Raw genomic sequence first — 24,557 nt, forward strand, 5'->3', positions numbered from 1 at the left:
TGGCTTGGTGTTAAGGGCCGATTAGCAAAGTTGCAGACTCCAAGAGGAAATGGGACGATGCTCTCACGAAGCAGTTCCACATCGGAGAAGCTTGTGAAGTCACACAATCAAGATTAACTCCGCTGCTCCAAGTCCTCCAAGGCCCACTTACTGTCGGAGCTACCTGATAGGTTAAAGGCGAGTAAAGGCGAGAGGCCGTACGACGACACCAAATGTATTGCAGCATTCAATGCAATTCAACATCGTGGGAAGCTCCCCCGATCCCTCCCTTGAAGCAGTGAGCCTGTTGCTGAAGTGACGGCTGGTTTCAGGCTCAAATACCAACCATGCGGTATTGTGGTCATCATGGGTGGCATGGTTGCGCAAGCCGTTGCCATTGATGCACGACTCCAGCCTTCTCGATGACTTGATGGAATTCAGTGCTGGCTAAGGTCCTCCAGCATAGCGACCCACCAGGATGGCACCATAGGATAGCCAACTCTGTCGTGGGCGTTTGATCTCATTCGAGGAATAAACCCCTTCGGTCGCCGTTCTCCTTTGCCAACAAATCGAGTGTCTCTCTCCAACGAACAAGACTTGACAGGCTGTCTTCGAGTAGATGCGAAACTTGGCAGGCGCGAGTTGACGAAACATTGCGGCGGGTTTTTGCGAGCTTGTAGCCGATAGGGTCCTCATTCCGTTGAAGACACCATCCAAGACAACAAAACAAAAACACACAGGCATCGAAAGGGTGAACTGGTCTCAGAGTTACGCGTGCAGCTTAAATGCGAACCGACAGCGAACAAGCCAAATTGTACTCTAGCAGTACGAGTACCTTGCTGAATCAGCAGCCTCCAGTATAGGTTCATTGAGCTCGTTATGTGGCTGGTCATTGGATAGAGACGCCAATGTGTACCTGGCCAGATCTTCTGCAGGAACAAGACGCAATAGTAGATGAGTTACCGTTGTTGCCCCTATTCCTATTGTAGGGGGTCGTGTTCAAAAGATAAACCAGCTGAAACAACATATCAAGAATGCTCTTGATCTCAGTCTCAAACCTTGAAGTGCTAGGGGTCATCATGATCATGTTCATCGTATCCTGCAGCTTTGTCTGGGCATGCCAAGATCAAGAACCACGCTGGGGTACAGCGTGCTTGTTTGACATCAAGACACTGGTATTATCTGGTAGCATCTTGACTCGGAGTGCCTTGGCGACCGAGATGCAAAGCGAAAAGCTCGCTGGTATAGACTGATTGACGTGTTCTGGAGATTGGTTGGCCATGTGCAGCAGCTTCCACCGTCGACTCGGGGTTGGGTTGCAAACTTCAGGTGATCTACCTACTTAGTAGGCAGGCACATTAGAGCGAGGTGGCCATTGACCAAAATAACAACGGAAAGCGCGACAGCTCAAACAGGAATGGAGGATTCGGCAGGAAAAACAACTTCCGCAATTTCAGCCAACCGTTTCCGCGACCCGTCATCCAGAGAATGTTAACATACCTCGCCTTCTATGGGGGTTTATATGCTTAGCCGTCATTTAGGCCTCGAGAGAAGTTTCATCCGTTGGCATTTAATCATAGGTCGCTCTGCGTAGAACGTGATATGTAGATTCAGTTTCGACAAGCTTCCAACTGGAAGATGGGTAGGCATATTGACTAAAAAGCATCAAAGGGAAACAACGGCCCAACCGGACTCTTAGGTTCGATTTGGTGATAGCAATGTTTAATTTGCCTTCATCAGTAAAAAGTATGTGTGCGAAGCGGTGCAAGGCGCAATATGAGCGATGGTGGAAAGTCTTGATTTCTACTTAGCCAGTGAGACACTGGAGTCAACTCATGAGACGGCACCAGCTCTGGATTCACTATCTTGTATGGGTGTGACACGGGGTACCGGACTCTGGCAACAACCCGACATTGGCCTTCTGAGTCAACCACGTCCCCTATCCAGCCATTATTGACCTGCCCAGCACCTTCCTTGGGAGAATAAGCCACACAATGTGGTGGTGTTCGTCGGCCATGATGAGCCAGTCTGAGCCAGACGCTGGGAAATCAATGGGATTCCCACGTGCGGGAAGGCAAGCCTAGACAGAAAAAGCCCCGAGCGTACTCTTATTCTCCTTATTATATAACCTGTTGGCCTGCCAAGAACCAAGGAATTCTCTCGGTTTTTTACACCTTCTTAGTCACGACCCATCCTACCTATGATCTAGAAGTCAGGAGTCCCGCCAGCTTCTCCTTGGATATTGGCGACAGATTCTAGAAGTACACGGAACAGGGGCCTACCTCACCATGGCAGAGTACAAACCACACCATGCGCTGCATACTTTATCAGTGGCACGCACGCTCGTGAACAGCCCAACTCTTGGGGACAGCTACGAGGAGGGGGGAGAAGGACAAGGATCCGCAGACGACATATGAGTTCCGCGACAGCGACCCCTGCTGAGACCGGAAGCCTGAACCACGGTACGGAACCCGCGTCCCAGTGGCCAGAGACAGCACCTCAAGCGACAGAAACCGAGAAGGTAGACACGAAGAAGGTCGATCTAAGGGAAGATGGCACCGAGTATCCAAATGGCGTCAAGCTTCATCTCATCATGCTAGCCGTATGCCTGGCTGTGTTTCTGATGGCTCTTGAGTAAGTTTCTTGGGCCCATCATCAACCCACCCTCTCCCCTAGGCACTCTCTAACCAGATGGGCGTCGCAGTAACGCTACCATCGCGACGGCGATACCTAAAATCACCGATGAATTCCGCAGCTTACCCGATGTTGGTTGGTATGGAAGTGGTGAGTTCATCTCTCATGCAAGCACCTAGTAGGCTGCACATAGTCGCTCACAAGTTATGTGCTCTAGCATACCTTCTTACTGCCTCGACTCTACAGCTGCTGTTCGGCAAGTTCTACACCTTCTTCAGTGTCAAATGGGTCTACTTGAGTGCCATCATCGTCTTTGAACTCGGGAGCTTGATTTGCGGGTGGCCCAAAACTCTGTCACCCTTATTATCGGGCGCGCCGTAGCCGGGTTTGGCTCGGCTGGATTGATGTCTGGGTCGCTCATCATTCTGGCGCACAGCCTCCCACTGGCCAAGCGTCCCATCTACTCGGGCATGATCGGTGGCCTATATGGCGTTGCGTCGGTGGCCGGCCCTCTGCTAGGTGGCGTTTTCGCCGACAAAGCCGTACGTACCATGCCCATTTTTTTTCCCTTCCTCCAAGCTAGACAGTGGACTGACAAAAGTCTTCTAGACGTGGCGCTGGTGCTTCCTTATCAACCTTCCTATCGGCGCGGTGACCCTCTTTGTCATCGCCTTCTTCTACGCAGACCCTCAGATGACCAGACCGCCGGCAGAGTCCTTCATTGCACGCCTGGAGCGCTTCGATCCAATCGGAACTGTTCTATTTATGCCCGCTATCATTTGCCTTCTTCTCGCCCTGCAATGGGGCGGCACTGAGTATCCTGGGACAACAGCCGCATTGTCGCTCTTTTCGTCCTCTTCAGCATTTTAATACTGGCATTCCTCTACGTCCAACACTGGCAGGGCGACAACGCGACGGTGCCCCCGCGCATCATGAGAAACCGATCGGTGTGGACCAGTTCCTTTTTCGGCTTTGCGACGACGGCGGCCTTCTTCGTCCTGGTTTACTACTTGCCCATTTGGTTCCAAGCCGTGCAGGGGGCCTCTGCCGTCGACTCGGGCCTGCGCAACCTACCCATGCTCATCAGTGTTGTCGTGGCGTCGATGATCGCCGGCATTGCGGTGACGGTCTTTGGCTACTACACGCCGTTCATGATTGCGGCCACGGTACTCATGTCGATCGGCGCGGGCTTGCTGTCGACCTTCCAGCCCGGCACGTCCCGGGCGGCATGGATCGGCTACCAGGTCATCTTCGGCCTGGGCGTTGGGCTGGGCATGCAGCAGCCCCTCATGGCGGTGCAGGCGGTGCTCAACATGGTGGACGTGCCGACGGGCACCGCCATCATCGTCTTCGCGCAGACGCTCGGCGGCTCCCTCTTCGTCGGCGTGGGGCAGTCGGTCTTCACCAACCAGCTCGTCAAGTCGCTCGCGGCCTACGTCCCGTCGCTGAGCCCCTCGATCGTCCTGGCCACGGGCGCGACCAACCTGCAAAAATCGCTGCCCGTCGGGGACATCGCCGGCATCCAGCTGGCGTACAGCGAGGCCTTGACCAAGGCTTTCTTGGTCACTGTTGCCTTGTCTGCGATAAGCGTAGTTGGGTGTGCCCTTAATCCATGGAAGAGCGTCAAGGGCAAGAAGATCGAAGCGGGTCTTGCATGAAATGGACCCCTCCTCTCCCTAGCCTTCCCATTCCCTTTGCCTATAGTTTCATGCGTCCCCGGATCACGCACCTACGGACCTATGTTATGCCGACGTCGGCTCCTGTACATTTCAGCTTTGAATAACTCGATGCAGATCCACTTGATGCACGGGGTATGGTGATGGAAAGGAACCAAGCTGTTCGTGGTCTCGATCCCTACCTACGCGACATGCAACTGGTTCAGTGCTCGTCTTTGGGCCAAGCAATAAATCGTGTTCCAAAGTGATAGGTAGCAACTACTCCTTAAAGGTCTTCTTCCATCTCATTCGTGGAAAGACTTAAACTATGTCGCTTGTTGTTAGAGTGCTCGTCGAGATCCGTCCGATTCTTTGTAGGGTTGATCGAGCGACCCAGTGTTTTAGTTCCTTAAATAACGGCAGCGGGGGTTCCCGTCCGTTACTGCTGTGACCGTGTTGCGGCTCCCAGGCTCGCATCAAACATGGCCAGTTTCGAAACTGTTGCAGTTGGCGACGAACCCAAGGACGACTCCCCGGCCATCTGCCACTTCGAGTGAATTGCACTGGGGTTTTGCACTCTTCCTGCTCCACGATCTGCCTCTTCGCAAACATGGCTCGATGACATGTTCGTCTGGTGAGGAGGATGAGTTACGCGCAGAAACGTAATCATTCGTCTGATCTTTACAATTGGGTCCCTCCTTTTGGCAATGCGCACTCGGGTCTTGAGAAGCATTGAACAACTCGTAGCGGTCCAGACGCGACCATGATCTCCGTTCTCCTCCCCCGTGATCTTCGTAGATGATGCAACATGCTCAATTGGTTTGGAGCAAGTACAGCAGATCTAAGGAAAAGACAACAGCGTTGAAGGCATTCGTCTGATATGTCCAAGTGATCCTAGCACGGCACACGCCTACGGTACTAAGGTATATCGATAACCAACCCTCTGTTTCAATATCGTCGTCTATGGAGTATGCGCATTACACAGCCGTCCTAGCTGCGTCGCAACAGCCTATACGACTACAGCTAAGGTTAAGAATAAGCCTGCAGAAGGTTAATAATAAGCCTATACGCACCAAGCTTAAAAAGCTCGGGGTATCTTCCGGCTAATTGACGATTCGCATCGCAAGCTATGGGGTTAAGGGGTTGCGTTACGTACATACGGTGCTACGGCGTGTCAGAATTGGAGGGTGTGTCCCGTCATCTTGGCCACCACCACCAAAAACCCGGGCCACCACCAGAGACCAAACACCTCCCAAGACCCGGAAGGTACCAGTTGCGGCTCAAGTCTATCAAAGCGATGGACCCAAGGGTGTGTCTTGGCTTGTTTCTATTCATCGGCCCTTGTACCTGCGCTGCGTGGCTTTTTTCTTGAAATGTATCTCTTGGGCTAAGAAAGCTTTGACGGCTCCATCCCAACTCTTCGTCTAGACATTCAGGTCTTCCCATCTGACAAGTGTATGATCGTCAATTAGTGAGATGAGCGTCCAATCCCGTCGATCAATGCCGCCACTTGACCGCGTGCATCCCAGAATGTCGTTGAGCCGGTTTGATGTTTCGAACGCTTCTGAATCACCTCCCTGAGGAGACCCTCGGGACTTGGCAGAAATGCCTTTGTTTCTCGCCGTATATATAACGCCACCGCCCGGCGCTCGAGGGCCTCAAAATATATTCCATCACCAACATAACAGGTTCAACCATCTCAACCACTCATTCCAACTTACCCTTCGTTCCCGAGTAGATCTCGACCCTTTGTTGCCTTCCAAGTTCCGTGAACTTGTTCCATTCACTCACCTATATTATACTCAATCGTTACACAGTCGCCAGCCGGTCTCTTATCTCTCTTTCAACCCTTCTTTCCCGGCTTAGTAAACCAAACACCTCACGTTCAAAATGAAGTTCAACTCAGTCATCGTCGCCCTCTTCGCGGCTTCTTCTGTGTCTGCTGCTGCCATCAGACTTGACTCGCGTCAAACTGGCCTGGAGATCCGTCAGAACAACAACAACAACAACCAGAACAACGGCCAAAACCAAAACAAGAACCAGGGCAACCAGAACCAGGGCAACCAGAACCAGGGCAACCAGAACCAGGGCAACCAGGGTAACCAGAACCAGAACCAGGGCAACAATGGTGAGCAAGCCCTAGAGCACTCGCACAGAGGCTCTATACCCAAGATCGGAATGGGTGTCTCATCGCCCGCCCAATTGTTTAAGAGAGCATTAGCTAACATACCCCAAGGCAACGCCAAAGCCAACAACGGCAATGCCAACGCCAACAACAACGGCAACGCCGCCAACAACGCCAACGCCAACAACAACGGCAATGCCAACGCCGGCAACGGTAACGCTAATGCTGGCGGTGCTGCTGGAGACGCTGCTGGAGGTGCAGCTGACTTCGGCACATGCACACCCAAGATGGACTTCCAACTCGGCCGTGCCGGCCGCAAAGCGACTGAAGGCACCTTCCTTCCCAGCGACCCTGCCATCGCGGCCAACCAGTCTGACGCCCTGAACCCCAACATCATCACCAACCGCATCTGCGACGACCTGACCAACGTGTGCGGCGCCAACGCCGCGGCCAAGGCTCTCTGCAAGCAGGCCCAGGCCACCATCCAGAGTCTCGGCACCAAGGATGCCTCGACCGCTGATGCCTTCAACCAGGCTCTCGGCTTCTAAGCAGCCCGGCGAAAAGTGATGAAGAAGCTGGCGCGTGGGCACGTGGGGATGACGATTTACCTATGGACGGGAAATCAAGGGGAAAGAGAGAGAGAGAGAGAGAGAGAGAGAGAGAGAGAGAGAGAGAGAGAGAGAGAGAGAGAGAACCACGTGCGGGACTCTGAGCTGATGTAACGCGTTCAGAATAATTTTTGTATACTGTAGTCCAGTCAAGAACGCCATCATCGTCCCGGTCTGCTGTAGTGAGTGGTTAGCAACATAACGAATTATGACCCAATTCATCCGAATTTCGCTAGCCGGTACGAGTTTTCCTTGTTCGCTGCTTTGAGTGGAAGTATCTGATGGGTCTCACAGACCAAGATCAATATCAATCAAACTTGGACCACAAACTTCATGCAAAAACATGGCTGTGGGTCGTGTTTTTTATCTCCAGGGAAGTGAATGTGTCGTGATGGACGGCAGTGTAAGGATATCTCGGCAGTTGGTGCTACTTGGTATCTGAGCCCTGTTGTACATCTTGACATACAACCACAGCCTGTACGCACTGTATGTAGACCCGGCCAGCACGTGCTTCGACCACAAATCCTACATGCACCATATTTCCATCATACAAATGGGTATATGAGCATCACGGGACCAGACTTTCGAATATAATCGACAAGCATTCGCCATGTGATAAGTCCACGTGTCTGCGCGTCCACAGAGGGCAGAATGTTGGTTGGTATGATCCCGAATGGACGGTCCTGAGGACGGTTCGATATGGGTTCCACTGTTCAATGATGAGATGAGAAGAATCGTTCAAGAAGAACCGTACAAAGCCCAAGGAGCGCCCGAGCATCACCATCCATCCAATATCTTAAGTTCGCTATCTGGCGATTCGCTTGCACGTGTCGTAGCGGCCCCGCGTTCGTGGCGATCTCAATCAACCCTGACGGATACTGGGGGGAGAAATTCGAATGCGCTTTGATCAAAGGCAACGACCCGTATCATCGCGCGTTCCTGACATATGGATAAGATAGGCAGCTTTTATATTGGGTTGTGTTATGGTTTGTCTGTTCGTGTCTTCGTCCCCGCCCGGCTGTCAAGAGAGGCTCCGGCAAGGACGGCGGCGGACGACGCTGACAAACGCGCCTTGTAATCTTTAATGCTACATTATCATATCGTTAAAGAGGGCGGAAAAGAGGAACATTAGATTGTGGGGGGCTCGAGTTCGAATTCTGATTCTGAGCACTCTCGCTCTCTAAGCGAGGTTTCCTCGGGTTTCTTGGCGTGGGAATCAATAACATGCGGGCAGCTGCTTAGTGGGGTTCAGGGCTTTAATGAGTCCAGTGAGTAAGCGATCGGATCACCAGGTTTTTCTGACCGAACCATTCTGCGCCAGACAACATCAATGTCTCCAACTCTGGTCTCCTGACCACCTGACCGGTAGTCTCTATGGCCGAGACGGTAATTCTCAGCCTTAAGTTTTCAATCCAGCTCCTCGCGTCTCTATTTTGCACCATGCATGTATGTTCTTATCCGCCGGTGCTACTCTATCTGCAGCAGTTCGAATCGGAGCTAGAAGAAGTAGTAGAACGAACTAAAACAAGGCAAATTCTGAGAGAGCAAGTCTACTGTGGCTGCCCGGTTGCCGAAAAAGCAAGCCTACTTACCTAGTGACTAGGGTTTCCCCTGGTAATCTATCAATCCCTTGGAGATCCTAAGCGGGCCACTTAGATGGAGCACCGTTACTTCTGGTTCTCAATCACTTCTCGTCGCCTTGTCCCTTGTCTCTTCACTTGTCCAGACTAGGCGGCCAAGGCCGGCAGTCCCGCCGTGACGGGCGATCTCGACTAAAAAGCAAGCAGCTCGTTGGGCCTTGGCAGGAGGCTCAATAACTGAGCGGAAAACAAAAGCTGCAGCTCGCGTGAGAAAGAAATACAAGACACAAGCTACTGCAAGGAACGCTGCGCGCCTGTTTGACTTCAGTGCGGCAACACCCGACGCCACTCGACGCCGTCTATAAGTCCGGTGTCTGAAAGCAACAAAGGGTCTTGATCTTGACAGTCAAATAAGGACGCTTGTTTCAGCCCACACCGTCGCTAGTAGCATACCGTAATGAAACGATCGAGGCTATCCTCGAATTCTCTCCGATTACTCCGGGAAAGGCGTTGGTAGCTTAGAAGCTTTTTATTGCGCCGCGCAGGATCGATGAACCTGAGATATGTGTGTGCCACCCCCTCTTAGCTCGTCTGGAGTCGGCATTGATGCCAGCCCGGCGGCTTCATCTTGTGCCATACTGATAATTATCTCTCAAGCTTGCATTTGATACAGTGATAACACCGGCGGATCTATTCGCAAAACATCCAGATTCAGCTGAGGCATCCCTGTCGCCCAAGAACAGAACACACACACACACTGTAAGACATAATAGGCTATCCAAGTACATGTAGGTACTCATGTCTAACCCCCTGTCTGACGCTTACCATAATCGGTGGCAGCGACTTTGACTGGACAATTCTACTCTTTGTAACGTCACTTTCGAGCGCTCTCCTCCGCTCCTGCTCCTCGGCTACAATGTCTGCATACGCTAAAAGAGAAAACCATGCATCTGGCTCTGCTCATCTTCGCCCATTTCTGCCCATCCCATCGAGGTTTTCCGGTCCCGCCTCTCAAACTCCACCCGTTCTGCCTGGTCTATCTGGGTTCCGGAGGCCCCACGAATCTTGTTCTAGGGTGTTCCGGTGTGTCAAGTACATACCGTAGCCTAGAATGGTGGTAGCTCCTGACCCATACCTACTGCCGTCAGTCTGGCTAGCCTACTTGCGTACGAGGTACGATATATGCAAGGCCAAGATGAGTATGCAAAGCACCTCGTCACAGATGCGCCAACAGTCAAAGCAGATCCCCAATCTTTCTGTTGATCCACCAGGGGAAACAAACGATCCCTGGACGGGACGTGGCTGCATGGTCCAGCTCGCGTTACTCGACTTCGACTGGGCTGGTTGCCCTGGAGTCTGCATGCTGGCCAAGGTCGGGTGCTTTAATATCAGTGAAGCACCCTCCTTCCCGTGCAAGCTTTCTCGGTAATGCTTTAATAAGTCTTGTATCTGTCGTTCGCTACCATAAACCCTTCTCTCCCTATATGGTGTTTGCTTAGAACGGAGCTGTTAATTCTTTATCTTTCCTTTATCCTGATTCCCCTGACTTATACTATACCCATCGCAAGAGACGAGCCAGCCAGCGGCAATTTGATGAGGACAGGGACGAGGACGAGGATATCACGACGACTTGGATAGCACCCGAGGGACCAGCAACCCACGGAAAGCGAGCAACTCACCACCGGAAAGCGGACAGCAGCAATCAATTCTCAGGATGCGGTTCTCAGCCTTTGTAGCTCTGGCTGCCATCACCGCCCAGTCTGCCGTGGCAGTCAAGTCAGACGTCGTCATGGCGGCCAAGGCTGACATTGTCGAGGCACCTCCCCTTTGCGGCGTGAGTGAGCCCAGCAGTCCTTTCATGAACTCAGAGTCACTATCACTCAACCAGTTTTATCGCTCTGTTTGAAATAAAGAGTCTCGACTGACCCGAAATCATAAAAACAGGCAGCATGTATAAAAACAACACTGATGGAGACAAGACTATGTGCCCCAACGAACCAGACTTGTATCTGCACCAACGTCCCGTTGAACAACGCCATCGAGTTGTGCGTCACAGAAAACTGCACGATCAAAGACGCGTTGCGTGAGTGACTTTGCCTATGTCACACGTTATTGAGGAGGGATCTAGACTGACCTCCATCTCAGTCACGAAAAGGTATTCGACCCAAACCTGCGGCATCAAGGGCGAGGACCGAACCGCGCTGGTCTGGATCCTCGGGATTGTATTTGGTGCCATCGGCCTTGCTGCATTCTTCCTTCGCTGCTTGGCCCGACTTTACGTCGGAACCCACGCTTGGGGTCTCGATGACTGGTTCATGTGCGCCGCGGTGGTACGTCTCAGTCCTGCTGTGGCCCCCCTTTTACATCGGGAGATCAGTCGTCGTCTCTTCTTTCTCCCGGATTTCCAAAAGAATTGCTGGTTTGCTAACGCTTGACTACTTTCTGACAGGCCTTGATGGTGCCACTATGTGCCATTTCCGTACCTTGTGGGTCAACCCCTTCCCGGATTCTTGTGAAACGCATTGTAGCATGCCACTTTTATTACAAGAACGCAGGCTGACCAAGCAATCATAGTGTCTCAGCATGGCCTCGGTTTGGACATGTGGAATGTCTCGTTCGAGGGCATCAACGATATCCTTTTCGTGAGTTACTTTAGATTTCCACCACGCCTTCGTCCCCTGCTCTTTTGTGGGAGAGGAGGATGGGATGAATACCATGCGGAGAGTTGCATTGCTAACCCATCATCTCATCTATTCTAGCTGTATTACTGGGATGAGATGATATACATTACATCTCTCGCCCTCACCAAAGTATCCATCTTATGCTTTTACTTGAAGGTCTTCCCAGCCCGCTGGTTCCGAAACGTCGCATATGTCCTTATCGGGCTGAACCTGGTGTACGCTCTCACCTACGACTTTATGCTGGCGTTTCAGTGCCAGCCGATCGAAGGCGCCTGGCTATTTTGGGACGGCGAGTACAAGGCCAAGTGCATCAGCATCAACGTCCTCGGCTGGTCGGCCGCCGGCGTCAACATCGCGTTGGATCTGGCCACGATCATTCTACCGTTGCCCTCGCTTTTCCAGCTTTCCATGTCGATGAAGAAAAAGGCGCAGATTGTGCTTATGTTTGCTGTGGGCTTTTTCGTCACTTTCGTCAGCATCATCCGACTACGATCCTTGATCATGTTCGGCACAACACAGAATGTCACTCGTAAGTGCAGATCCTCAAGAACACCCCTGAACCTACCCCTTACACGCAACGCACGAGTTGATACTGATAACGTACAATCTACAGAGGACTACGTCGAAGTTGGATACTGGTCGACGATCGAGGTACCCGTAGGCATCATCTGCGCTTGCATGCCGGCGATCCGTTCGCTCTTCAGTTTGGTGTTCCCAAAAGTGTTCGGGACGACACGGGGTGACAAGTCGAGCTACGCACTCAACAGCTTCTCCCCCGCGTCCAAGCTGTCGTCCATGAACAAGCTCAAGAGCCGGGGTGATACCAGCAGCAGCGGCGGCGGCACCCAGATCCAGGTGAAGCAGGAGTGGGTTGTCATGAGCAACCCGGCCGGCAACGAGAGCGATGAACACCTCGTGGGCTTCGACCGGCGGGTCGAGGCCGACAGCGCCGGACCCACACGCAAGATGACGCTGCAGCGCCAGCAGTCCTCTACCTGGCAGGACCACGAGAAGATGGTGATTGAGACCACTGGTCGAGCGATCTGATCCTCGTTATCTGTTGTACTATTTTGTGTTCTATTATCATCATTTTTGCTACTGCTGCGGCTCGGCGGCGAAAGGGTTCATCTATAGGGTTTCATGGGGCAAAAGGCGTTTGAATCTCGGAATACACGTCCCAGATCTGGAGGGTACATTATGGCAGGCATGACAACGACCAAGACCGGTGTGGTCACTACAGAACTCACTCATTTTCTTCAACGTATATAATTTATCCCTCCACCAGACAAGACATAGCTACGATAGACATAGATCATCGCAGTGTTCATTCACGCACAAAGGCCCATGGCTACCAGTGGCCCACTCTCCCTACCACGCACGACAGGCCCCGACACAAACCCCGACCTCAGGCTCGGTACCAGCAGAGGTGGTGAGTGGGATTGGCAGCAGTTCGTCTCATCGACACGGGCTTCAATCCGAAGAAAGAATTGTTGGGAACGGCGATGTAACTGCAACGATAGGTAAGTCGAAGTACTCTCGTATTCACCCTTTATTTTATCGGTAGCTAACAACAGAACAACGAAATTATTAAATATCGAAAAAACTACCTTGATATACCTTTTCTCTTAAAGAATTACTCTGTACTTTTCTTTTATTTTCCCGGGCTCATATGTGTACCGTTATCGCTAGCTGAACTGATCGAACCATCTCGCGGTAAGTTTATTCTTGTCACCCACCTGAATGGGTAGTAGCTATAACGGCGGGAGCGTTATTGGTGTCGGGATGCAACCGCCGCTTATGAGTGCGTTGTGTAAGCACTACAACATCGTGATGCGGTGGATCGGGCCATCGTATTCCCCATCGCGGTAATCCTGTTCCGGCACCTATATCCGCGATGGCTGCTGCGATCCCCTGCAGTAATACCAGTAACCGAAATCCGGGATCTTGTTCAGCCTCCTCCCAGCGTCCTCGCCAGCTCGCCTCCCCTCCAATCCCCTGCTCTTTTCCCTTACTGGACATGAAACATATCATTGATACTCCACAAGTGGAGATGGACTGGTGGGACTCTGGAAGAGCCAGAAGCTCTTGGCGGCTTGCTGACACCTGCCATGTCGGGCATTGACAGACAGACAGGTATGTCGGGCACAGAGGCTGATCCAGTTTCGCAAATTTCAGTCGTTCGGACGGGTATCTTGGCGGCTCATCGATATGTTGCCATCAACTCCGCTCATCACATGCAGTCAAGACTTATCAAGCATTTGCGCCAATTTTGCTTGTGCAATGCTTATGTATTAGGGAGGCGGACTGGCTGCTGGCTCTGTATTCCTCCCCCAGTCGCTGCGCAATCGTGGTGCGATTTTCTATGGCCCCCTCCCCCTTCCCCCCTCCCCCTAGCGGCAAAATTGTACGATTGATCCTGGAGTATCCTAGTTCCATCGCTTCTAGCCTCGGGGCTCTTGGTTCCGCTATGTGAGAAGTACATACACGGGGTACTTAGACATACTTAATTACCTACGTACAGGCACAGTGTATGCCGGCCTCTCTCTCAAGACTCACTATGTGTGCCATCACCGTCATCCGTTACTTGCCTTTGAGCTTTTGGACTCTTCCAGATTCCTTTTGCGGGTGATGAACTATATCAAATAATATGTGATGCGCACAGATCACCAAAGGTGGGATCAGGACATTGCCGCCATGTTCGCCGCCGTCGTTCTCGCTGCTGCTGCTACTGCTCGCGTGCTGCCGGCGCCTCTCTTTTGCCTGTCAGTTTGCGCCACAGCTTCTCGCAGTGGGCATGTTGCCAGCCACCCGCCCTGCGCATGAAATCGGTGTAGGGGTCCCTCGCCCCGCTCCGCCGTCTCTCCGCGCCGCTTCTTGGCCGCCGCATAGAACGCATCGTCGTGACGTTCTGCGTCGGCGCTGGTCACCGCCCAGGCGCCTCTTGGCAGCGCCACCGAAGGCAGTCGCGGGCATTTTGCTTTTCCTTTTTGCTTTTGCTCGACGTCTCGGTGTTCTCGGTGTCTTGTGTGGCTTGTGGAGCAAACGCAAGCGAGCTACGTGCGGGAGTGTGTACTGTACAGCACGCAAGATCCTAGATCCTAGATCCTGAGGTTGAGTGACTGTGCGTCGCCACGTGTGGGTAACGGCTATGTAGTATGAAATATTGTAATTCCGACTTCACGCTTTGTTGACGCCTTACATGCCAGGTAATGCAGTCATTATTGAGGCGAGAATTTGTTCGATATCATTACGGGCTGGCCGCTTTCAAGGCATAGATACACCACGGCATGACTCATTCCACGAGCTCTACCGCGCCTAACTTTACTATTACATTACGGCCAGCCGCGACAGGATCCCACGAGAGGCGCAGCGTCATGCGGCGACAAACGCAATCTAACGCCGTCGTGGACCGGACACCCGTCCCCGTTTTCCACGTACGGCCTACACCACGTGCCAAGAATGAGGCGGGAAACGCCGTTCAACGGTTTCTCCCCCCTTTCGACAGTTTGGTGTCGGCAGAACTGTCGGCAAATGCAGAATATCCATCCAACAGGGCTTACTACAACGCTGGTACGCGGCCTGAATTTAGCACCTGGCGCCGATGCTACTCGAGAAATGTGCAGTCTGGAGTTGAGATGAAGCTAGGGGATGCTGGCATATATCGGCTTAATAACAACACTTTGGCATTCGACACTTGGACGAGTTCCGCTACAGATGTCCCCTAAGTCCATTTGTTATACTGGACCGCGACTTATTTATATTCATATATTGGACCCTACGACTATGTACAGGCTCTGACTTATGGGGTCAATGCAAATAACGTCGCGTCCACAGTATAATGGGCTTCTGTAATGAGGCCGCACTGTCCCTTCGCTGGCTCGCTTGAAAAGTCAGCTTTATCTGATACATGGAGCTGTGGACCGCATCTATCTACCTGGCACTTGGTTCACGGCAGACGGTCTGACATGAACCTTTAATGTACTGCCGTGTCTGGCCTCAGGCGGACCCCTCTGCATCCTCCCGAATCCATCTTCAACGGTTTCTTGAAGCACGGCTCAACTGTGAACGTCATTGTGGGAACTTGGCTATTGTCTAGACCTCGTCGCCTTGTCCACTACACTGCTACCCCCTTCCTGTGTATGACGGACTTCCTGCTCTTCATCTCTCTCGCACGTGGACGGAGCAACTGTCCGGTTGAGATGGCCAGAACCGTGTCCATCAGCTATTCACACTCCTGCACTAACCTAGCCTCATGGAAAGACGAGGATAGGATAAGAGAAGAGGGTCATACATGCGTGCAACTGCAACATCTCGTCGAAACACGAGGTTTCGTTGCCAAACCAAAACATGTCCGCCTGTAGACTCTCATACCCATCATGATCAACCAAGTCTCGATGGAGTTTGGAATGTCTTGACACGAGTAATCGTGTGATCTCGACCCAAACATTACACACAAAACACAGGCAACAGCGCATGAAGAGCTGCCTCGAGATCAAAGACGTGGCAAAATGCCGTACGAACTGGGAAGGGTATTGTAATATACATACGCAACTTTTATTGCACTTCCTGTGGTATCCGCTAAGGCAGACGAGAACTCAACTGTCTAGCCCCCTGAGAAACAATAATCATTACAGTGAACGCCAAAAATGATGGTGACTTCCTGACCGAAAGCAAAGAGCCACATGCATGGTGGAAATCCTCAAAACGCCTGAATGCCCAAAAGACCCTAACTCTCCTTTTCAAGCCGCTTTGCATTCTTGCCGCTTCGGTTTTTCTTCTTCTTACTTCTGTTGTCTTTCTTATCTCCCTGCTCCTTGCCTCCCGGGGCTGTGGCGTAGCCGTCTTGTTCTTGCGACTTCTTGTTACTGCCTTCAACCTCTACTGGCCCTGCAGTCTTCGGGGACGCCGCGGATTCCTGAGATACTCCAGAACCAGATGGCCGTGCCGATTTGTCACCACTCCCAGACTTTGATGGTGAGGAAGAATTCTATTTGCTTCGACCAATCATAGGGACTGGGATGGGAGTTGTTGAGACTTTCTTGGACTTCTTGGCCGATTGAACTGCATCTTTCTTGCTCTTGGCCTTTTGCGAGGTGCTAGGAGTCTTGGAGGGAGTGCTGGTCGGGAGAGTACCTGAAGACTGAGGAGGGGCAGGTACCGGAGTGGACTGCGGAGCCTTCGACGCCTTTGCCTTGGAAGCAGAAGTCTTCGAAGCCGCCGTCTTTGTGCGCTTGGCAGTCTTCTCATCCTCGCTGCTGTCCTCACTGCTGGAACTGCTATCACTACTGTCATCGTCGGACGGCTGCTTACGTTTGCTGCCAACAGCCGTCGCAGCCGACTTGGTGTTCTTGGCTTTGGATGCGGAAGCCGGCTTAGGGGGCGGGGCATCGGCCATGTCCACATCCGAATCGCTACCTGACGAAGAGCTCTCCGAGGTGCTCGATTGCTTAGCGGGAGCAGCTTTGTCCTTGGTAGTTTTGGCCTTGGCTTGTGTTGTGGCAGGGGCTTTGGGCGTAGGAACACCAATGGGCATGAACCGAGGCCGCAGATTCGGGGGCTGCTCTCTGGCGGGTCTGGACTGGCGCACATACTCCTCGGTAGCCGTTGCGCTGACATTGCTGTCACCGCCGAACTCTGCAATGCGACGGAGGTGGACAATCGAATCAATGGCGCGTTTAGCTGTAGGCTGATGTTAGTAAAGATAGTGATAGTGCATTCTTTTCTGAAACTTACGCTGCTTGTACTGATCTCCTCCCTTAGCCGGGATCACCAGTTGGATCTGGGTACTGGTAGTATACGGCTCAAGGTCGATACCATAGGCATCGCCAGCGTGCTGTAGCAAGGGGCCGCCAGACTGAGCTTTGCTCAGGTCGATTTCCATATCCTTCAAAACAGTGATGGGTAGCGAAGCAGGCGCAGTGAAGTACCAGACTTGCTTTCCCTCCAGGTTACTCTTGCTCAGGAAATCTACGATTTCTTTGTCAGGATTCTCGGACGAAGCCTTGCGAATCATGAAATCTGAGTTGTTGATCCATGCAGGTCGACCGCTGTGACGAGTATTAGCTAGCGTCTGAAGAGGTTGCAGGGTTTAGAATCTGCTTACCCTTCGTTCTGCGACTGGACTTCAGCATCGGCGCGCGTCGCCTTCTGCGGCGCTACAGTAGCCTCGGCATTGTCTATAGCCATAGGATCAGCTCCTTCATCATCCGACTCGGAATCGCTGGACGTGTCATTTTTCTTGGCCGCGCTAGCCTTGGATGTTTGCGCAGGCTTAGAGGTAGGCTTCAAGGGCGCAGCTTTGGGCTTCTGGGCAGCAACCTTGGCGCCGGCTTGCTCCTTCTCGCTCTCCTCGTCTTCGCTTGACTCATCGCTCGATTCGTCGCTCGATTCTTCGCTCGATTCGGCGTCCTTGGCAGGGGCTTTTGTCGCAGCAGGCTTGGGCGCACTCTTGGAGGTCATCTTTGCGTCACTCTTGGCCTTGCTCTTCTCCGATTCTGATTCTGACTCCGAGTCAGAGCCAGACTCAGAGCTGGTACCAGAGCTGAATGCGTCGTCCTTCTTCTTGGTGGCCGCAGCGGTCGTGGGCTTCGCGGCGACGCCATTGACCTTGGCGTCTTTCTTGGTGGCAGGGGCTTTCTGGAACTTGCTGCGCAGAGCCTGGAGCTTCTGCTCGTCGTCGCTGCCAGAGTCGCTGCTGTCGTCGTCGGAGCTCTCGTCGGAAGAGTCGACAGCTAGGCTGGCGCTCTTGGGGGCCTGGGCACGCGTCTGCGACGAAGTGGCCGCTTTGGCGTCCTTGGAGCCCTTGATGTCCTTGGCCATCTTGCTCAGCGAGCCGAGGGCGCTTTTGGGAGCCATAGCTAAGAGTGGCGGCGATTGGGTCGGATGGGATCTCACCGACGGGAAGTGGTCTTTGTCGAAAGTGTGCACTTTCCTTTCGCGTTGTCGCAATGGAGTGTGGGGGATGAAGCTTTGCGACGTGAATTTGCTAGATGCAGTTCAGCTCCGCCGAAAATAATTTTTTGGAGGCTCCAATTCGTCGCGTTCAATTGGTGACTAAATACGCGTTTTAAGGTTAAGAGAAAAATCCAGGGTCCACCGGAGATAAAGAGGCTCCCAAATAGCTGCTGAACCAACCACCTATTATACTACACGATTACCATTTCTTCACGTAAGTCTTTACGTTCATGTTTACTTATTATAAATGACACTTCAGGAAATAATATAAACCATATAGTGCAGGTATTATTTATGCCAATATGCTCCCTCAATAGAAATGTTGAGTGATGTGAATTGGACATGAAAAATAGGAAACTTGCCAGACCTCGAGAAGGCCCCACTGTCTAGCCAATTTTGCTGGACAATAGGTTTATTCATCCACGGAACGCACCTGCATCGGATACCTGGCCGCCGTCCATTGACTGTGAACGTGCACTGCATCTTTGCCATAGAATATTGGAATAAAAAGCCGATTGTCCACTAGAAACAAGTATTATTCAATCGGCAGTGGGCTAGCTATGGCTACAAACAAACGCCGGAAGCTGGAGACTGCGGAACAACCACAAGGTAATAACTCTCCTGATCATCTACATATATTACCACTTCACTAACAGTGTGTGTCAGTTCTAAGCGCTTTCGCGAGGCTGAGGCAGGCAAGAGCTGCTGCAGTTGATGAAACCCCAGTGGAAGCACCGGTCACACCCACCACCACTACTACAGCTGCTGCTGCCACTACAGAGGCCGAGAGTCAAAAGAAAGTCCGTCGTAGTAGGAGGCGGTCGCCCCAGAAGCAGACATCGGCGGCAGCAACGGTGGCAACAGAAGAACCTGGCGATAGCCCTCGGGATGATCGGGATCAGGATGACCCGGCTGGCGCAAGGGACAGCGTACGAGATTCCTGTAGTAACCGCCAATCCAGAGCCAACTACGCCAGAAAAGAGCTCCTCCGCACCTGTGGTTTGCCTTTCCAATTTTCAGCCAACCAAGACCAACCTAAAGAAAAAGGGGAGGGAAGCTCCATCTGCAACTATCCGGAGGAGAGGTAAGAAGCAATTGAACCATCTGCCCGCGCTGAGCTGACCAAATTAGCGTCTTGTTATACTTGGCAACTATGATGTCCGAGTTGTTTCTGGCGAGGTCACTCTTAATGGAGCTCTGTTGAAAGCGTCAACGGACAAGACTCACTGGGTTTGTGCTCCGCAGTGCTATGCGCTGCCCGTATTACGATGTCCAGATGAGGCCGCCATCGAATTGGCGCCTCATCCGGCTGCTGAAAGTCTCGGGAAGATGGGAAGGCTATCTCCCCTCTTTCGACGCATCTGGAACGATGACACCGTAGCAGATACGAATGGGAAAACCAGACAGCCAAGGCCAACATTTGAACTTGTAAGCGTCCCCGAAACCCCCTTAATGAAACTGGCCTCTAAACAACAATAGCTCTTCACCTCTGCCGACGGACCCAAAAAGGCTACGTTGTTTGACCTCGTATCGCCACCTGAATGGAACCGCAAGATCGATGAGCTGGTGGCTGCATCACGGTCGAAGCAAGTGTCTGTCATGGTCACTGGCCCCAAATCATCCGGCAAGTCGACTTTCGGAAGGCTACTGACTAATAATCTCCTTACCTACTACACTACTAGCTCCAAGAGGCGGCACGCTCAGGGTATTGTTGTGTTGGACTTGGATCCAGGACAACCAGAGTACTGCATTGCAGGGCAGATTGGTCTTGTACATGTTACTGAGCCACTACTTGGGCCGTCTTTCTGCCGGCCCCTGCCTGGCTCCGGTGTCAACATCCTACGGTCTCATACGCTTGCTTCGATGTCTCCAGCCTCAGACACGAGTCTGTACATATTAGCCGCTATCGATCTATTCAACCACTACCGTAACCGGTTGGGCAACTTGCCCCTGGTGATCAATACGGCCGGCTGGGTGCAAGGCATAGGGCTCGATCTTCTCACGTCGCTTGTTGATGCATTGCGACCGACTGACCTGGTATATATGGCGTCAGGTCCTGTTGATATCGTGAGAAGCCTCCAAGAGAGCATACATCAAGGCTCATTCACGCAACTTCCGTCGCAAACAACACAAAACAGTTCGAGAACAGCCGCACAGTTACGTACAATGCAGACGATGTCTTATTTCCATGCGGAAAGCAAGGCAAGCAATGCACCAAAGGTCCACCCTTCATGGAACGTTAGCCCATTGACGACGGTTGCCCCATGGCAGATCAAATACTCCGGTCCCTCCCGGGGGATTATGGGGATCATGTGCTATGGTTATCAGACACCACCCAATCTGTTAGCTGATGCTATCAATGGTACCGTTCTGGCTGTAGTTGAAATCGAAAGCCCATTGGCATTCCGATATGGACTCTCCGAAGATGCGATGGACCTAGATTCCTCGCAGAAACCCAGTCGCCCTATAATAACCAAGGCCCAGCTACCGTGACGACTCCTGAAGGCTTGCCCTTCATTAATGTCGCGACTACGTTGGACCCGAAGTATTCGCAGACTATCGGGCTTGCTTTGGTTGGGGCATCGATGTTGAAAGGAATATTCTTCAGATTCTTACACCTATCTCGGAAGAGAAGATTGAAGAAATCAATGAGAAGCAAGGCCAGGTTGTGCTTGTTAGTGGCAAGTTCGATCCTCCGAGCTGGGCGTACACAGAAGACTTGTACTATGGTTCGCGTACCGAGTCCACGGGCGATAATGGCAGCGGAGACATAATGGAGGTAGAGGATGACGAAGAGCTTAATCCTTCCTTCATTGAAGAAGAACAACAGGAGGAAGTTGACCTCGTATCTACTTCCACTCCTTGGATTGAAGTGCTCCGAGGCGATGAAAAAAGGGGTGCGGCTTCCAAGGTGTGGAGGGTGCGACGGGATCTTGGCCGGACCGGGGCCACTGGAGAATGAATGAAATTGATAATCGCTGAATCAGCCAAGAACAGAAATGCTTTCGAGAACATCAAGAACGGATTTCAGTTTCGGATATACAATTCGGATTTTGTCTCCTACATACATGGCACATGCATATACCTGATATACATATGCAGCGGTAAATGCAGTGTAACGGGACACACGCTGATCTGCTATTACCTGCAAGCTTCCATCATCGCCATTCCAGGTACCCCGCCTTTTCTAGCGGACGCGATACTTGGCCCCGCCGCCATATCCACGTCCTGCTCCCTCCCCCGCCTTAGTCATGCTTTCTCATGACCGATCCTCGCCTTACCTAACCCTCGGCCTGCTGAGAACCCTCCCACAAGCCCTCAAGTTCAAGACCAAGTTCTGGCCGAGGAGACCTGATAGTGCCTGACTGGTGTATCTCTGGCTCGTGGAGGACCCATTCGTTATGGAATACTGAGTACGAATTAAATCCCGTGTTTCTTGCTCTCGGATGTTTCCGCTACCCGGGTACGATGCTACTCCGCACTTGAACTCCCTGGCTGGCCTGTTTCGTGATGATGATTCAGCGTTAGAAATCTGCTTCTCTTTGCAATTGTAATATCTATTCAATTTGAAGAACCATCTCTTAAAGCTGCCATAGTCAAGCTCGCTCTTTCCAACTCATACTCCCTGTGCCATTAATGCGAATCTCATTCAGTCGTTCGCCCATCATCGCTGACGCCGATACTTATCTAATAAGGAACTACACATTCCCCTGCATTGGCGTGACATAAAACTCTCAACATGGCGTCAAGATCAACCTCAGAAGTCGATGTTCTCATCGTAGGTGCTGGTCCGGCCGGCCTTATGATGGCGTTGTGGATGTCCCGCCTTGGTATCAAGACTCGAATCGTAGACAAAAGAACCGACAAGGTGTTCTCGGGTCAGGCAGATGGGTTAGTTTCTTGCCCGTTTCACCTTGGTCATCACGTCAGACACTACGTGTGGTCCTTCGACTAACACCTTACTTAGGTTTCAATCACGCACCCTAGAAATACTGGATAGCTTCGGCATAGGGAGCGCGTATGGAAAGAAGGAAACCATCTGATCGGTATGGCATACGCCCCGAGTGCCCCTTTACCAGGAACCACAGCAACTAACGAACCCCTTGCATAGAGGTTTCTTTCTGGAACCCCGACTCCAATGGGGTCATCAAGCGCAACGGGCGCGCCCCGGACAACATCAGCGGCTTGTCGCGCTTCACCGAGTCGGTGCTCCACCAGGGGCGCATGGAGGCCTTCTTCCTGGACGCCATCGCGGCGTCGTACCTCACCCGGCCGACCCGTCCGGCTCTCCCCTGAAGGTGGAGCGCATGGTGCTGCCGACGTCCCTGGAGGTCGACGAGGCGGCCGCGGAGGACGACGACGCGCACCCGGTCACCGTCACGCTGCGGCACCTGACCGAGGCCGAGGCCACGCCGACGCAGAAGCTGAGCAACCTGAGCGACGGGCTGTTCCGGAGCAACCTCGCCGGCGACGATGTCGGGGCCATGCTGGCGCAGAGCAAAGGCCGGGCGGACGTCCGGGAGGAGGTGGTCAAGGCCAAGTATGTGGTTGGCTGCGATGGCGCGCACAGCTGGACGCGCAAGGCGCTGGGTCCGAAGTACGAGATGAAGGGGGAGATGACGGATTTCGTCTGGGGTGTCATGGATATTGTTCCCATCACCGATTTCCGTAAGTGTTCTCCTGCCCTGGTTATCAAATCCCCTGACTCCACGGACGAAACCCACCTTTTGTTGTTCCAAGAACGAATGGCTAACCTGAAGACAGCTGATGTTCGAACACGATGTATGATTCACAGCGCTTCCAACGGCAGTCTGATGATCATTCCTCGTGAGAACAGACTGGTTCGATTGTATATCCAACTTACTGAGGTTTCAACGGGCGGGAGAGTCGACCGTAGCACGATCAGTCACGAAATGATCTTCAAGGCTGCTCAGAAGATCATTAGTCCTTACAAACTAGAGTATCACTACTGCGATTGGTGGACGGCGTACCAGATTGGACAACGTGTGGGCAGCCACTTCAGCAAGTGTGACAGAGTCTTCTTAGCAGGAGGTGAGTTGAACGTGTAATTTGGGGCACCCAAATCTTCGTCATCAGCTCCGCTTGTTTACTGACCTTTGCGCAGATGCCGTTCACACACATTCGCCCAAGGCTGGCCAGGGCATGAATGTCAGCATGTCCGATGCATACAACCTGGGATGGAAGATTGGCCTGGTAGCGAAAAAGATCATGCCGCGTAAAATTCTGTCAACCTACGAGCTGGAGCGTAAACAGATTGCGAACGAGCTGATCGAGTTTGACCACAAGTTCTCGCGACTTTTCTCCGGGCGACCGCAGAAGGACATTCTGGATGAGACGGGTGTCTCTATGGAAGAGTTTAGCAAGGCCTTTAATATGAGCCACATGGTACGTCCTTCCGCTTCGAAGCGATAGCAAACCCCCGCCCCCGACACCTCGATGCTAATACTCAAGTGTGTAGTTCACGAGCGGGTTGGGCGTCAACTATAGCCCCTCGGCTCTTGTCTGCAAACCTCCAGAGGAGGCGCTTCTTCTCGAAAGCGACAAAGAGGTCCAAAACGAGGGAAGCCCGGTAGCGAAGAGCAAGTTGTCGGCCGCGACCCACTGCAAACCCGGCATGCGCTTCCCATCCTACCAAGTGGTGGAGCAGTGCGACGCGCGCCAGTGGACGCTGCACCACAAGATGCCGTCGGACGGGCGGTTCCGGCTCTGGGTGTTCGGGGGCGACATCTCGCAGGCGGCGGCACGCGACCGGGTCAACGCGCTGGGCGCGCGGCTCGAACAGGGGGTGCTGGCGCGGGCGCCGCGCCTCGAGCTGGGGCCGGCGGCGAACCCGTTTGCCGGCACGGCGCGGTTCCGGCTCGACCGCGCGCCCAGCGTCGTCGACGTGCTGCTGGTGCACCGCGCGCCGCGCGCCGCGGTCGAGCTGCTGCGCGACCTGCACGACGTCTACCACCCGTTCGACGCCAAGCTCGGCTGGGACTACGACAAGGTCTTCGCCGACGGCGAGAGCTACCACGAGGGCCACGGGCGCGCGTACGAGGGGTACGGCGTCGATCCGGAGAGGGGGGCGGTCGTCGTTGTGCGGCCGGATGGCTATGTCGGGTTGGTTACGGAGCTGGGCGAGGAGAGTTGGGGCGAGATCGAGAAGTATTTCGAGGAGGTCTTGAGGATGGCGTAATCATAACCTAGCAGCTGGGCCTGGATATTCTGGTCATGGTGTTTTATTGTGCTTGGGATCCTACATATAGACATCATTTTTTCTGATCGTGCATGCATTGAGTATGCAAACTCCTTCCTCTAAAGTAAGAAGAGTGTTACCA

At 52.8% G+C, this 24,557-nt stretch overlaps 7 protein-coding genes across 7 annotated transcripts; 6 read left to right on the forward strand and 1 right to left on the reverse strand.

Annotated features, from left to right (window-relative positions):
* Positions 1–2,392: 2,392 nt before the first annotated feature.
* Positions 2,393–4,271, forward strand: PG994_011995 (major facilitator superfamily transporter; the record flags this gene model as incomplete). Its single annotated transcript, XM_066863404.1, has 6 exons — positions 2,393–2,613; positions 2,684–2,763; positions 2,831–2,990; positions 3,050–3,155; positions 3,223–3,369; positions 3,516–4,271. 6 exons carry the CDS (start codon positions 2,393–2,395, stop codon positions 4,269–4,271), a joined length of 1,470 nt encoding a protein of 489 aa, XP_066712514.1.
* Positions 4,272–6,158: 1,887 nt separating this feature from the next.
* Positions 6,159–6,941, forward strand: PG994_011996 (uncharacterized protein; the record flags this gene model as incomplete). The annotated part of the gene is made up of 2 exons (XM_066863405.1): positions 6,159–6,396; positions 6,505–6,941. 2 exons carry the CDS (start codon positions 6,159–6,161, stop codon positions 6,939–6,941), a joined length of 675 nt encoding a protein of 224 aa, XP_066712515.1.
* A 3,354-nt stretch (positions 6,942–10,295) lies between these two features.
* Positions 10,296–12,309, forward strand: PG994_011997 (uncharacterized protein; the record flags this gene model as incomplete). Its single annotated transcript, XM_066863406.1, has 6 exons — positions 10,296–10,415; positions 10,583–10,664; positions 10,727–10,911; positions 11,137–11,223; positions 11,341–11,791; positions 11,876–12,309. 6 exons carry the CDS (start codon positions 10,296–10,298, stop codon positions 12,307–12,309), a joined length of 1,359 nt encoding a protein of 452 aa, XP_066712516.1.
* Positions 12,310–14,549: 2,240 nt separating this feature from the next.
* On the forward strand, positions 14,550–14,987 carry PG994_011998 (uncharacterized protein; the record flags this gene model as incomplete). Its single annotated transcript, XM_066863407.1, has 1 exon — positions 14,550–14,987. One exon carries the CDS (start codon positions 14,550–14,552, stop codon positions 14,985–14,987), a length of 438 nt encoding a protein of 145 aa, XP_066712517.1.
* Positions 14,988–16,249: 1,262 nt separating this feature from the next.
* On the reverse strand, positions 16,250–18,117 carry PG994_011999 (uncharacterized protein; the record flags this gene model as incomplete). Its single annotated transcript, XM_066863408.1, has 3 exons — positions 16,250–16,941; positions 16,996–17,309; positions 17,366–18,117. 3 exons carry the CDS (start codon positions 18,115–18,117, stop codon positions 16,250–16,252), a joined length of 1,758 nt encoding a protein of 585 aa, XP_066712518.1.
* Positions 18,118–18,776: 659 nt separating this feature from the next.
* Positions 18,777–21,178, forward strand: PG994_012000 (Polynucleotide 5'-hydroxyl-kinase grc3; the record flags this gene model as incomplete). Its single annotated transcript, XM_066863409.1, has 5 exons — positions 18,777–18,825; positions 18,883–19,145; positions 19,348–19,644; positions 19,696–20,578; positions 20,772–21,178. 5 exons carry the CDS (start codon positions 18,777–18,779, stop codon positions 21,176–21,178), a joined length of 1,899 nt encoding a protein of 632 aa, XP_066712519.1.
* Positions 21,179–21,955: 777 nt separating this feature from the next.
* PG994_012001 (phenol hydroxylase) lies at positions 21,956–24,415 on the forward strand (the record flags this gene model as incomplete). The annotated part of the gene is made up of 4 exons (XM_066863410.1): positions 21,956–22,107; positions 22,328–23,268; positions 23,342–23,622; positions 23,696–24,415. The coding sequence occupies 4 exons, from the start codon at positions 21,956–21,958 to the stop codon at positions 24,413–24,415; spliced, it is 2,094 nt and encodes a 697-aa protein (XP_066712520.1).
* Positions 24,416–24,557: the final 142 nt, after the last annotated feature.

The sequence above is a fragment of the Apiospora phragmitis genome (genome assembly GCF_038363925.1).
Source record: "Apiospora phragmitis strain CBS 135458 chromosome Unknown utg000010l:1.0-9815664.0:1.0-9183399.0, whole genome shotgun sequence".
NCBI classification, from domain to species: domain Eukaryota; kingdom Fungi; phylum Ascomycota; class Sordariomycetes; order Amphisphaeriales; family Apiosporaceae; genus Apiospora; species Apiospora phragmitis.